Below are 14378 nucleotides of genomic sequence, written 5' to 3'. Positions count from 1 at the left end.
TAAAAATATCATTATGAGAGGTTGTAAATTGCAGAGTACGTTGCTTACTTAGAACCTTCTTGGAAAAAAAAAAGTCATGCCTTTGGAAGAGATCACAGTTCACAATGTGAAATTGTGCTGGTTTCACGTTATAAGAGCTTTTGTGTCATCTCTCGAAGGGTATTTTGAAAATACATTAAATTAAAGGTATCTGTGAATCCCAAGGAGAAAATTTTCTTTTGGCTACAAGCCCAAGTGGGTAGCAGCAATTGTTTTTTCGTTTATCTCAGTGGTCTATCCGACCATCTATTGATGGAACCAGCCCTCCAGGTGTCTCATGACTATCGCCATGTACATGTAAAGAACATGTTCTCATGGCACCCGCGATCATATAAAGACTGCGGTCCCTAAAAACTATATAAACGATATATTTCACATTATGCTCATGGCTGAGGCACTGAGGGAGCCTTGAGATCATCTCCTCCTCTCTCCTTCATCTACCATCCTCTTCATGGCTGCCTCCCGCCTAAGCCTCGTCTCCTTATACGGTCGCTATATCAGCCGTAAGTACAAGTTGTGCGGCCTCTCCCCAGCAACCGTCGAGGTAGATTCCGAGACCACCATCCATTTCTGGGGTCCTAAACCCAATTCACCATCCACTGGGAAGCCATCACTCGTTTTAATCCACGGTTTCGGTCCAAGCAGTTTGTTTCAATGGCAGCACCAAGTCCGGCCACTCTCCGATCACTTCGACCTTTACGTCCCGGACCTTGTATTCTTCGGTGGATCGACGACCAATTCGTCCGACAGATCTGAGATTTTCCAGGCGGTTTCTATTGCGAAGCTTCTCGACAAGTTAGGGTTGAATCGGTTCTCTGTTATGGGAACTAGCTATGGTGGTATGGTGGCGTATCATATGGCGTCGATGTGGCCGGAGAAAGTTGAGAAAGTGGTGATTGCGAGCTCCGCCGTGAATATGGTACGGAAGGATCAGGAAGAGGTGGCAGAGAGGGGGGGAGTGGAGAGGATTGAGGATCTCCTGCTGCCGAGGACGTCCAAGCAGTTACGCAAATTGTTTAGACTCATGGTCTTCAAGCGTTCTCCGGTATTACCGGATTTCCTGCTCAACAATCTTCTTCGCGTAAGCAATTTCCTCCATTTCTTCTGTGATTCTGTCCTCTTCCATGCGTGGTTTTAAATATCGAATCACCGATACCGATCACGGTTTGAGGTATCGGTATCGGATATCCCGATATGGACAAGAGATCCGTATTTGTAGTGAAAAAAAGCTAAAAATCAGATCTTTTTAGGAAAGCCAGGGCAAACCTACAATCAGATATGGATACTTATTGGCCATATCAGACCGTACTGGATAATTTTGACCTTTTTTTTGTTAAAATTTTTAATTTTTATGACAAATTTACCACTGTTATATGGATACGGGTTCACTATGGAATCGGAATACTCTCAACAATCTAATATCGATATTTGAAACCATGCCTCTTGATCGAAAGCCATTTACCAAAAAAAAAAAAAACGATGGAAAGCCGCCTGAGCCCACCAACCTAGGGTTGGTAAAAACCGTCCCCTTTCTCAACTCTAAGTTCATTTTTTATGAGTTTTTAGGACCAAGATTTAGTAAGGCCACGATGAATGAGAATCCAATTGATCACATACATTAATGGGAGAAAGGTGGAGAATGATGAGTGTCACATTTGGACCATACCATCATTCAGCAACCGGTCAAGGAAAACTTTCTCCCAACTTTGATATCCTTTCTTCTCTTATTATCTTCCTCTTGTTATTAATGAACTATGCCTTTTACAAATTTTACTCTTAAAATGCTTGGAGGTAGGAAGAGAGTAGTTCTTTAGCAAAATTCCAAAAGAGGCTGTAAATATAAAACAATTGTTCTATTATTCTCGTAGATTAATGCAGATGAAGATTTATGATGAAACGAAGGGACCAAGAACCATGCTAGTCTAGTGTTGCCTATGCTTAGATAAGCAGACATGAAAAGATCATCATACCTCCACCCCGTGTGCTTAAGATGTTCTCATGCACTTTCCCATTTGCCCCGTGTGTTGGTGTTGCCAACACTAGACTAGAGGATATTTTCTCCCTAAAATCAATTATTAAAAAGAAGAAATTTCCAAATATTTTGATAGAATAGTTCAGATTTATGATAAAACCAAGGGACCAAGAATCATTCTAGTCTAGTGTTGCCTACGGCTAGACACAAGTAGACATGAAAAGATCATGTTGCCTCAACCCCCGTGTGCTGAAGATGCTCTCATGCACTTTCCCATTTGCCCCGTTTGTTGGTATTGTCTACACTAGATTGGTAGGGTATTTTCTTCCTAAAACCAATTATTAGAAAGAAGAAATGTCTAAATATTTTGATAAACTAGTTCAGATGAAGATTTATGATAAAACAAAGGGACCAAGAATCATTCCAGTCTGGTGTTGCCTACGGCTAGACACAAGCAGACATGAAAAGATCATGTTGTCTCAACCCCCGTGTGCCGAAGATGCTCTCGTGCACTTTCCCATTTACCCCGTGTGTTGGTGTTGCCTACACTAAACTAGTAGGGTATTTTCTCCCTAAAACCAATCATTGGAAAGAAATGTCCAAATATTTTGATTGACTAGTTCAGATGAAGATTTATGATAAAACTAAGGGACCAAGAATCATGCCAGTCTAGTGCTGCCTATGGCTAGACATAAGCAGACATAAAAAGATCATGTTGCCTTCACTCCCGTGTGCTAAAGATGCTCTCATACACTTTCCCATCCTGCCCCATATGTTGGTGTTGTCTACACTAGTCTAGCAATGTATTTTCTCCCTAAAACCAATTAGTAGAAAGAAGAAAATGTCCAATCACATTTACTCATAACTATATATAGATATTTGCCTATTATGTCACAAGTACAAATTGAACGACATTTGATCTACTGTTTTGTGGTTATAGACATTGTTTGCTGAAAATAGAGGAGTGAAGTTGGAACTTCTCAAGGGAATGATAATTGGAAGGGATGACATGGCACATGTTTCTTCTCTCAAGGAGGTAATTGATAAAATGATTCAATGATTGTTATTTTTGTAATTATTAACACATTGAATTTGGTGATAAGGATTCATCACAATGCCAAAAAATGATTTCAAGAAATTTTTATTTCACTGCTCTTGTACTTAATGGGATTTTTAATGTAACAAAGGAAACTATCAAATATTTTCTTAAATCTATGATGATGAAGTATTTGTTTTGGTTGTAGGAAACCTTGATCGTGTGGGGAGAACATGATCAGATATTCCCATTGAAGAAGGCTATTGAGCTTAAGGGGTATATTCAGACATAATGAATCATTTATCTCATTTTTCTATAAGCTGAGTAATTAGTGTGTTGGCTTAATGATTTTTTGTGCAGGCTTCTTGGAGGAAAGGTTCAACTAGAAGTACTGAAGAAAACATCACATATTCCCCAAATTGAGAATCCAAAGCAATTCAATGCCATTGTCAAGAAATTCTTATGTTGATATTTATAGTTGGAATAATTAATTTGATCATATAATAATTTTGGCGAAAGTTTTTCTTCATTAGAGTTTTTTTTTTTGTAAGAGAGAGAGTGGGAAGATTCGTCCACCACTCCTGATGTGACCATGCGATGGGCCTTTTGTCCCATTATCAACTCCCACCCTATATTGTTTGGGTGGGACACAAATTACCCCTCCTCTTGACCATCTAATGGTGCTGATGCCCATGATGGAATTCCATAAATGGTTGAAACTCAGTCCTTTAATTTATTACTTGTAATTTTTTTCTTGGATTTTTTCATCATAATGTAATTTGGAAGATGCATGGAATGATCTACGACTGTAATACTTCAGTCGTAGTGGTATCAAAAGGTCAAACATTGATGAGATTACCCCTATAAGATTGAGAAAAATTCTCATTAATCTACTAATAATGATTTTTAGTTGTTAAACATGGGAAAAATAATAGTTGTATATACATGTTGCAAATGATCTTGATTAATTAGTTTTTTTTTTTTTTTTTGGTTAAATTAACTAATGATCTTGATACATTCAAATTTAAATTTATCTTTTCTTTTTCTATCACAAAAAGAAAAAATTATCAATACATTTTGATGCAAAAATGAATGAAATTCTCATTTTGCATCATTTATAATTACTTTTCGCGTCTTACCCTCCAAAGGCAATAAGAGTAATGACTAAAGATTGACTTTTAGGGTATTTCACTAATGATAATGTGATGCATGATTGGTCTCTGAGTTTTTCATTAACTCCATTCTCTTAGGGGCCGTTTGTTTAGAGGAGTTTTGTTGGGATGGGATTTAAGGGGTGGGATAGTTGTTCGAACTATTTCACCCCAGTGTGAGTTTAAGTTGTTTGGTTTGAAGGCGTGGGATTTTAGAGGAAACAGTCTCAAAATTGTCAGTTTCCTGTTGGCTCACTATTTTCTCCACCTCGACTCTCTCAATGTCCCACCAAATTGGTGGGTCTCTGGTAGTAAAGTTGAAGGAAAGTAGGCAATGGTTCAGGAGAGAGAGAGAGAGAGAGAGAGAGAGAGAGAGAGATGGTTAACTCTCTTTGTCTTCGAGACTCGAACCTACTTGAGGAAGTCTGAAACCTTGATGCCCCATCCAACTTCGAAGTTCGGCCACTGCTGCAACTAAGCGCCCTACAATTGCTACTGCAAACAACATTAATCATGATGACGAAGACGGTGAGAGAAAGAAGATGATGATGATGAGCCTCAAAGATTTGGCTCTTCAGACCTACAAGCTTCTGAAGACTACTCCAACCAAGTACCTTGTTGTTTTTAATGATGTTAACACAACTCAATTCTGGGGGACCAATCAAGACTTAACAGTCCGAAACCCAGCTACCCCATCCTACTTTGGAGTCCGACCACCGTTGCAACACTTAGTGCCGCCCCATTTGAGTTTTAAGTCTGCTGAACCTGTTCTAAAAGACTTCCCATTTTTTCCCCTTATTAATTTGCTAAACTTGTTCTAGGAGATTTCCCAATTGAGACTAGATAGTGCATGCCTTTCTTCTTTGCCCTATATTTCATTTTTTCCCTCTTTTTTTCTTTCCTTCTCTCCATTTATTTCCTTCAACCAAACGGATATAATGTGAAAGTTATAGGGAAAAAATTTCTTTTCCAAACTAACCAGACGATATTGGGGTGGGAAAGATAAATTGATCTCATATTTACTTCTCTTGTCTTTCACCCACTAACATGTGCGTCTCATAGTGACAACATTTCCCTCCATCTGTTTCCTTCAACCAAACGGATATAATGTGAAAGTTATGGGAAAAAAATTTCTTTTCCAAACTAACCAAACGCTGCTGGGGTGGGAAAGATAAATTTATCTCATCTTTACTTTTCTTGTATTTCACCCACTAGCTCACATGTGAGCCTCATAATGACAACATTTTCACCCCCAACTCCCCTTTAAACAAACGGGCCGTAAGTTTGATCTGACTTCTGTTTTTAAAACCCTGGCCGTTTCTCTCGGTTCTCGCCAGCTCTCTCTTGGAAGATATTGCTTGAATTCGACCTCAGTATGCTTGCTAAAATGGTAGTGGGTTGCAGAGAGGGCACCCAAACTCGCTTGAGACGTTGCATGTGTTCTTCGTGCTGCTTCTGCTTGGAGGGCTCGTTGGTTTTTACTTCTACTTCACTGGCTATGCTAATGGGGATCCTAACAACCGTATGAGGGGGTGAGTCTTTGAAATTTGAAATCACCAGATTTGAATCGAAATGGGTTTTGATTTCTTGCAAATGGTTCATTTGGTTTTATCTGGAGATTTCAAATCACCAGACATTGCTTGTATTCGAGCTCAGTATGCTCGACGTTTGAAATCATTTTGGTGTGTGGTTTAACTTTTTAGTTGGAATTTTCGGGGGAGAGAGAAATTGATATTGCTGGTGAAATTATTTCAAGTGTCGAGTCTACACTCGACAGAATCGGCTCTGATAATTTGATGATCCTTTTATGAGAAATGATTTAAGGTTTTAAACTTTGTTTCTCATCCTTGCAAGTTGCTTCATCATAAACATAACTGTTATTGTTTTGTATGTTTGAGTTGCCGAGAGGTTTCTTCTACATCAGCTTTCCTTACATTCACGAAAATTTTTAGAATGCACCAAGTATTCGTCTTACTCGCATCAAAGTTATGAATCCCTAATAAATAAGTAAATTTATTTTGCAATTGCAAATAATGGCACCTGGAGGGAAAATTATGTGGAGTTATCACTCGTGTCTTGGGCACCATGACAATTTGTACCCATGTCTACAGGCAATGGTGGATTCGATATCTGACTACTTTCTGAAGGAGAGTTATCAAGTATGAAAGATCCTCAGGACAAATGGTGCAGTTTTACTAGTATACTATACTATGCTTTCTATCCTTATAGAAAGTATGGGCTTACTCTGCAGCAGAAACCCGTGTTTCAGTGAAGCTGATGCTGATGAAAATGCTCAGGTGGTAGTTCTCTTCTGATAAGTTTGATGCTTCCTTGTATATAATACTTAGTGGTGGAGAAAATATGCAGAGCCCTGTTCTGATTGTGCAGCAATAATACCTCTGAACTTTTGTCTTTTCCATTTAATATATGGCTTTCGACATGCCATTTCGAACATTTGCAGGCTGCAGGAATTGAGAGGTGGATTTCTCAAGCAATGAACGTTGAAAAGCATATACAGAAACTTCTATTACTTGGTATTTATTATCTACACATTGGCTATTGTTACTTAATCTGCCATTGCTCTAGCAAATGGTGTTCTAGTAAGCTCAATTAAGGCTCATCCCCACTGTTTGTGGTCAGCTACACTACTGTTAAAAAAATTATGTTGCATTTTATTTGATCACATAGCCAATAACTGAGGTTTCATAGAGCTGCAATGGATAGATTAGTTAGAGTCTTAAGGATCAGAACCATAGGTGCCTCGGTAATGCTTTGATGTCTTAAGATGAGTAGTTGCTTTGATGTTTAAGACGAATATAGCTAGATGATGAAGGAAATGTAACTGTGATATGGAAAACAAGCCTTGGATACAAAAATTACGAGGAATGTGGCTAGTATACTTGTAATATGGTGCTCACCTTGGCACCATGGTAATTATGAGAATGTAGAACTGCACAGGATTACTCAAATATGAGTGTTGCAGGTCTTCTTTGCTTGTTTTCTCTGCAGCTTCTTCATCAAACTGTTTGGTTCTCTTTTGAATGAACTTTTATAAACCATTTCATCATCTCATCCCCTTTGGGAGATTCCTTGTGACCTGAGATTGCATTGCTAGGAGTAGCAAGCAATGTTAAACTTTAATTGCTGGAGTGATACCTACTGTTTCAGTCTCCTGAGCTCTGAATATAGTGTTTTGGCTGGATACCACATTGAGCATAGGTATAGTGCATTTTCGCTGGGTGCCTGCCTCATCAGGCAAATGTGTTATGTGCTAGTAGTATAAATACAGCTGTGCACTTTCTGTTTGCAAGATATGAAATTAGAGGGAAAGTGAATGTGGGATTCTAAAAGCTCCATTGAAACCCCCTACCCCCACCACCCCAAAAAAAAAAAAAAAAAAAAAAATCCTATAATTTTCTTAGATTCTGCCTCTGCATCCTTTGTTGATCAGGGACTACTCCTTTTGAGGAGATTCCCTCTAGGCCTGCTGCAGATAAATTTAAGGCTATATTTCACTGCTCCGTTTCCTTTCCTGATTCTCACAGTGCACATAGACTATATAGGATAACTAATTTTTTAGCAGACTGAAGTTTAGTCAAAGCATCTATGGGACATGTGGGTAACTGGGCCTATCTAGGTGAGGTTCTAATGCTCTTGGAGAAAGTATGGACATTCCACAATGATTATCGGTGATGCCTTTGTAAGCAAAATTTAAAGTTCATTTTTGTGATACAAGTGAAAAACAAAAAGATAATAAAAGCATGCTTGTGGCAGTTTTTAGTATAATAATAAATATCAGAGTTTACCATGTCCCAGTGCTTTTACAGCATTGGTGATGTCTAGGAAACCCATGGTATAAGGTTTTGTGAAATATCGCCAATATTTCATGAAAAATTTTGATTTCGCAGGCTGTCAAAATGAAACAGCCTGATGTATACACTTTCTTGACATTAGAAAATGTAGGTTTTCTAGCTGTCGTGCAACAAGTTTATATTATAGTTTTGCAGCCCCCCCCCCCCCCTTCCTCTTTGGCCAAACAGAACTCAACTCAACTCGGCCTTATCCCACTAGTGGGGTTGGCTACATTGATCCTTCAAAGCCATGCTTGTTACCAGTCCTAAGCTATGTATGTCTTTCCTCATCTCTTCTCATAGAGTCATTTTAGTCCTACCCCTGGATCTCTTAGCTCTTTCAATCTGAATCAAGTCACACCTCCATACCGGAGCTTTCAAAGGCCTCCGTTGCACATTTCCATGCCACCTTAAGCAACTTTCTTGTAACTTATCATGTATCGGAGAAAGTCTTTGGATTCAATTTTTTTTGGATATCTTAGTGGCTCGAGAAAGTCTTTGGGTGCGAGTCTGGAGCATATTTTGAAATGGTGCTAGAATCCCTTGGTTGTTTACCATCCATATTCCATGTAACTTTTTTGGATGTTGACTCTTAATTGAAAACACTAAAGTATCAGGTGGGAGTTGGCTATTTACGACATGGGTACTTGTATCAAATGGTGTTTGAAAAGAAGGTTCTTAAGGTGAAATTTCTTAGGATATACCAAGATCTCAGGACCGGTGTTCAGTATTTAGATGGGACTCTGATGTCTTCTGCCTCTCAGGTACCTCTAGATGCATGTGAGTGGTTCGAACATTACCAACCAATATCAGTAGGGAAGCAAGAGATTGAGATGCGTATGAGTAAGTGCCTTGTGCTTTCATTGTTTGCATCCACCTTTTTTTTTTTTTGTTGAATAATTATGCCCACCATTTAGAGGGCAGACCTCAGCATAACAATAAGGTTGCTCCATTGCAACCTAGTAGTTGTAGGTTCAGGTGGGGAAACAACATCTCTGCAAAGCAGGGGTAAGGTTGTGTACATTATGACCCTCCCCAGACCCCGCAGTGCTGGGAACCTTGTGCATTGGGTATGCCCTTTTTATTTTTTTAGTTATGCCCACCATTTGTTGAATCCATGATTTTATTTTGACATGTGTCGGCCGAAATACAACACCAAATTCCTGTATTCTCAAGACTGATATAAAATCCCTCTCAATTGGATAGAATTACTGCAAATTTTCCATGAATATTGACATGACATTCAGTCTTGCCAACCCAAAATGTTAACATCAGTTATTAAGAGTTCAATAGGTCATTATGCTTTATATAAACCCACTGACCTGCCATTTTATTTTAATTTTGCAAAAATATAAGTAAAAACAATAAAACATGCTTGGTTTTGTATGAAAGTTGTATATAGCTGAATCTATAGTTTGGTAGCATAGAGTGTCTTTTTGGAAATTTTTTATTTTATTACGTTCGAGGAATCTCTGGTTGGCACGACCACGGTGAGCAGCTCGCTTTTGGGGCATTTTGGATACAAGATCACAAGTTTGATGGCATTTCAGACATTTCCAAATTTTTTTTTTTTTTTTTTTGGGGTGGGGGAGTTGGGGAGTAATACAAATACATGGTCTATAGTGTTGCCGATTGAAAAGATTCTTTTTTGCACTGTCGACCAATGGCCTTTTCTATTTTTATTAAATTTTAGTAAAGAATTTTCTTAAATATATAAAAATTCAACAGAACGCCATGGAGGTGTGGATTGTGGGGGAATATAACAAGATATTTTATAAATAGGGTCCTTCTATTCACTATGCATAGTGAAGCATACTGCCATATGGTAGGCCATGTGGTAGATATTGAAGTGTAGTTTTTTCCATAGGGTCCTCCTAGGCTTCACTATGCATAGTGAATCACAATCTGCCCTGTAGCATCACCCATATACTGCCATGTGGCTGATAGTGAAGTGTAACATTTCACTAGGCATAGTGAAGCATAGGTCTTCCCTTGTGTAGAGAGAGAAATCTTTGTTGGTGGTGTAGCTAAGGGGATTTGTGGTTTGGAACAATTGACTACCTCGATGGAATCATTAGCTCCCCTCTTTAGTACGTAGTGCCCGAAATACTTTCAAACACGTGATTTTGTGCCCAAAATGCCAACCCCTCATTGTGGTCAAGCTGACCAGCAATTCTGATGTAGATCCACATCATGGGCTGCACTATTGCAGGAGGAAAGCCCAGCCCAAGTAGAGCCATCGAACCAGCTTATGGCTGAGTTTGACCCTTAGTTAATAAAGGCCCATCGGCCCAGTTTAGAAACTTTAAGTAGCTATTAATTGTTAGTGGAGTTAGTTTCTAATTTGTCCTAGTTTCCTATTTGGAGTCTAATTGCTACTATTGTAACTTCAGTTCTCTATTTAAAGGAGGGGCTACTGTAGACAGAAAATCAGACTTGAATGAATAAAGAATATTATAGTTAATTGCTTCTAACAGCTGAGATAGCTGTGGGTGAGATGCCTAGGCTGAGATAGCCATTCCCACCCACATCTCTCTAGATTATTCTCTTCTTTCTTGCTTTTATTTTCTGTTCTTAGTCATTGTTTGCTGTGAGAATTGAGTGAATTTTCAGATCTGTTAAGGTATTTCAGAACCAGAATCGATCAGCAGAAAATAGTTCTTGAAGCCCATCGATTGCCAGTCTCTCTCAAGTCTGAACTTGATTCAAGAAACCCTTCTAGGGTTTTGTTCTACCCTCCAATAGGATCACTCGATCCAAGCTTGGAGCCCATCCAAGGTGTTCTACTGCAGTTCTTGAATAAACCCTCAGTTTCCATATTTGAAGGCCCTAAATCAAGAAAGTGTAGATCTTTCAACCAACCAGCAGAACTTGAAGATACTTTATGGTTTTGTTCAGTGCCCTAGGCCCTTCAATCGATCCAGGTTTGGGCTCCATCTTAGCCTCACCCATCCAGCCGCACGTACCCCTTGATTACCCTAATTGCAGGCCTAGTTCTCCCTAGGGTTTTGGTTCCTATTGCTGGTTCTTGCTACTGGTTTATTCTCTGTTCTGTACAAGTAGTTCTTTGGGGTTGTTCCTGGTCCTTGTTCCTTTATTTCCTTACTTCTATTTCTGATTTTATTTCCTTACTTCTATTTCTGATTTCTGTCAAGACTAGTTGGGGAGTCATATCTGAATTGGTTTGGGCTGTAATACATTGGGGGTATTTGCCTTGTGTAACCTACTTCTACATTAACTTCCTTGCCCATATATATGTTATATAAATTTCTCACAAGCTAGCCGACCCCATTAAGTTGGGATAAGACTGAGTTTGTTGTAAATTTCTCACAAACGCTATGTTTTGTGGGGAAATTATTTTTCTTTTTTCCTTTACCATCTATCTAGTGCTTTATTTTTTAAACTCTTCCACCTTGAATTTTGGTTTAGCTATCGGTATGGAGAAAAAAGGGATCTGGGATCCTGATTGTAGTTTCTTATCCATAAAAAGAATGGTAGGTCAAGTTATGGGCATCATTTTGGGTGCAGGTGCGTAGGCTGAAACTGTGGAGTTTGTGGAGTGGGGATTGTCCTCCTAGATTGAGGAGTGGGTATCAAATTGGCTAAGTTAACTTGGGATTGCCCTGGATCGATCATAGCCGACTCACTGATTCCACCTCAGAACTCAATTGTGATAGGTATTAATCTATTCTTGTTGGAGCTTGGCTCACTTGCACATATATGCACGTTGCACGTACGGTCCTTGCTCAACACCTGTGCAAGACAAGGTAATTTATGTCTGCAACTAGGACAGGTGTTGGGCATGGATCGTACGTGCTGTGTGCACATACTTGCAAGTGAGCCATACTTTGAATTTTGTTCGGTTTGATCCAATTTGGTCAATCCCAGCAGAATCAACTCGAGGTGGGGTTGATAATTATCAGGGGTTGGCTGATCTATTTCCGATTTCTGATCTCTAAATCCTTGCTTGTCCTGGGCATGCTTGGCATGTATAGCTCCACAATCTGTATTCTTATCCCCATTGGTTATATTCATCCCTTCTGCTGCATATATCACATTTACATTTCTTCCCCATGTATCTGCCTGTCTAGTGTCTACTATTCTGGTGTTTTCAATCTTTTTATGTCATTGCAAGGTTTGTGAGGAAGAAATTTGAGGAATACTTCCAACACCAGATGATGTGGGTCGGGTGTTCAAGACTTATAGTACCACTGTTCTTGATCAGAAATTCGTTAAGAAAACGTGCGAACTGGTAGATTAAACTTTAAGGAGGCGTAGTCTTTTTGATGCTGGTTTGATGTGACCTTGGAGCACTAGAGAGGGAAGTCATATTTAGTGAGGTTGATCAGTTTTTTGCCACAAAGTCCTGCCTGACTGTAGAAGCTAATTGGAATTTTCTGAATATACCATTACCTTTAGTAGTTTTGCAAATTTCCGTTCTATTTCCTTTTCTTTACTAGTTTGTAAGTCAGTTAACTATGTCGGAATGGAATGGTGTCAAACATTGTTTGGAACGCTACCCTTTAGAAAAGAAAAGATTATTATGATACAACTGTCGCTGATGGCCTATTTTGTCTTTCCTTTTCCTGCTTCGGTCAAAGACACTGGTGATTCAACTATTTTGTTTCTACCGACTCTTTCTCTTCATGGTTTTCTCTCTTACTCCATGCAGTGCGAGCCCCGTCTTTCTGTGATTGATTCTATCCAGAAAATACTAATGGATAACTCATCAATTTGATTTGTATTTTCATTGTTTTGTTTTCCACTTTGCATGGAAGGTTCATAGTGGGAAAGATAATCTACCCTGCTATTATAGTGTTTTCAAAACATGAAGTGAAATGACCGATTAGTCATCCAAAAGGGGTTCATTCAAAATCATCCATTTTTTGAAGCAGAGCTCTTTCCTCATCCATAAGCCCCCTAATGTAGAAGTAGATTACCAAAGTAACTACCCCCAATGTATTACAGCCCCAAACCCCATATCAGATAAGACTCTTTAATTAGCTTGACAAAATCAGAAGTAGAACTAGGAGAACAATGGAATAAAACCAGAAATAACCCCACAGAATAAAAGACAAATCTGCAATGAAAGTCTAGACAAAACCCCAGTCGATAGGGGAGAGAAAGTGACCTGCGCTAGGACAGAAAGGGGAGGCCTGTGGCTTGAAGTAGGCCCCAGTAAGGGTAAAATAACCTCCAAATATGGAAGACTTCTGTAAGGCTGGTGAAGAAGATAATCACTTTCTTAATTTTAGACCTAAGAGAGAGAATGTGAGAGAATTCTACAGGAACAGCAGCTGGACTTCTTGGACAGCTTCCAGATGAGGACCGAGCAGTCCTATAGCAGCCTAGAACAATCCCTGGGCAGTGGTTATTTGATCTGAACACAGGATGGGGAGATGAGAGAGATCGCAGGCTTCAAGAACAGAACTTCAAGGCTGGCCGATTCTGATTCTGATGGGTCTTAACAGATCTGGAACTCTCTTAATCGATTATCACAGCAAGAATACCCAATAACATTAGACTGAAGTAATTAAGAAATCAAAGAACCAAGAGAATTGTGGGTGGGGTGGCTATCTAGGCCCGGGCATCTCACCCACAGTTATCTCGGCTGTTAGAAGCAAATTGACTGCAATAATTCTTTATTCACATCTGAGAATTTTGAGTACAGGAGCTTCTCTATAAATAGAGGGCAGAAGCTATGCTATTAGCAGTCACATTAGAACTAGGAGTTGTACTCCTACTAGGACTAACACTAGAAACCTAAGTAGAATACGTAACTAACTACTTAATTAGCTACTAGCCACTAATGGGCTGATTACAATTAATTCGATGGGCCCATAGTTATTAAGGAGTGCCAAGGCGACGCCTATGCACTAAGGCGGTTCCAAGAGGGTAAGGCAGTAGGCCGCTTTAGTTGTAGTTCATAAGGCGACTGCCTTAACCAATAAGGCGCTATAAGGCGTCGCTTTATGCGCCTTATGGCGCCTTATGTCAAAGACGGCCGCCTTATGTACATTTTAAAAATAACTTGATTTTCAAAATTGATTTGCATAGATTCATATTATTTGGTGATTCCCAAGTGTATGAAGAATAAACTTGATATGCATGGGATCAAGGCTATTAAAACTAAAGTCTAAAACTCAACCAAAAGAAAAACACAATTCACAATTTCACATTCACAAATCACAAGGGTTTCGCAAGGGTTTACTAGCCGACGACGAGCCTTCCTCTTTCGATGCTTGCTATGGCGGCAAGGATTCTTCTTTGGCGGCCTCCGGCGAAGCTTTGTACCCCCTTCTCCAGGTATGTTGTATTTTTTTTTTTTT

General features: G+C 39.3%; 1 protein-coding gene and 1 long non-coding RNA gene across 4 annotated transcripts in view; both read left to right on the top strand.

The window, feature by feature from the left end:
• Positions 1-351: 351 nt before the first annotated feature.
• Positions 352-3793, top strand: LOC122066261 (pimeloyl-[acyl-carrier protein] methyl ester esterase-like). The gene is made up of 4 exons (XM_042630085.1): positions 352-1120; positions 2952-3047; positions 3256-3323; positions 3408-3793. Exons 1-4 carry the CDS (start codon positions 491-493, stop codon positions 3514-3516), a joined length of 903 nt encoding a protein of 300 aa, XP_042486019.1. The 5' UTR covers positions 352-490; the 3' UTR covers positions 3517-3793.
• Positions 3794-5495: 1702 nt separating this feature from the next.
• Positions 5496-14378, top strand: part of LOC122066258 — a 22321-nt gene continuing 13438 nt past the window's right edge. Inside the window, exons 1-4 of one of the 3 annotated variants that reach the window (XR_006136310.1) lie at positions 5496-5730; positions 6310-6495; positions 6660-6732; positions 8814-8892. This is a non-coding gene — a long non-coding RNA (uncharacterized LOC122066258). Of the gene's footprint in view, positions 5731-6309; positions 6496-6659; positions 8733-8813; positions 8893-14378 lie in introns of all 3 variants that reach the window. The other 2 variants (XR_006136311.1, XR_006136309.1) reach the window with 2 other exon arrangements.

Source organism: Macadamia integrifolia, unplaced genomic scaffold (genome assembly GCF_013358625.1).
Source record: "Macadamia integrifolia cultivar HAES 741 unplaced genomic scaffold, SCU_Mint_v3 scaffold2303, whole genome shotgun sequence".
Taxonomy (NCBI): Eukaryota; Viridiplantae; Streptophyta; class Magnoliopsida; order Proteales; family Proteaceae; genus Macadamia; species Macadamia integrifolia.
This window is presented reverse-complemented; position numbering and strand designations above follow the sequence as displayed.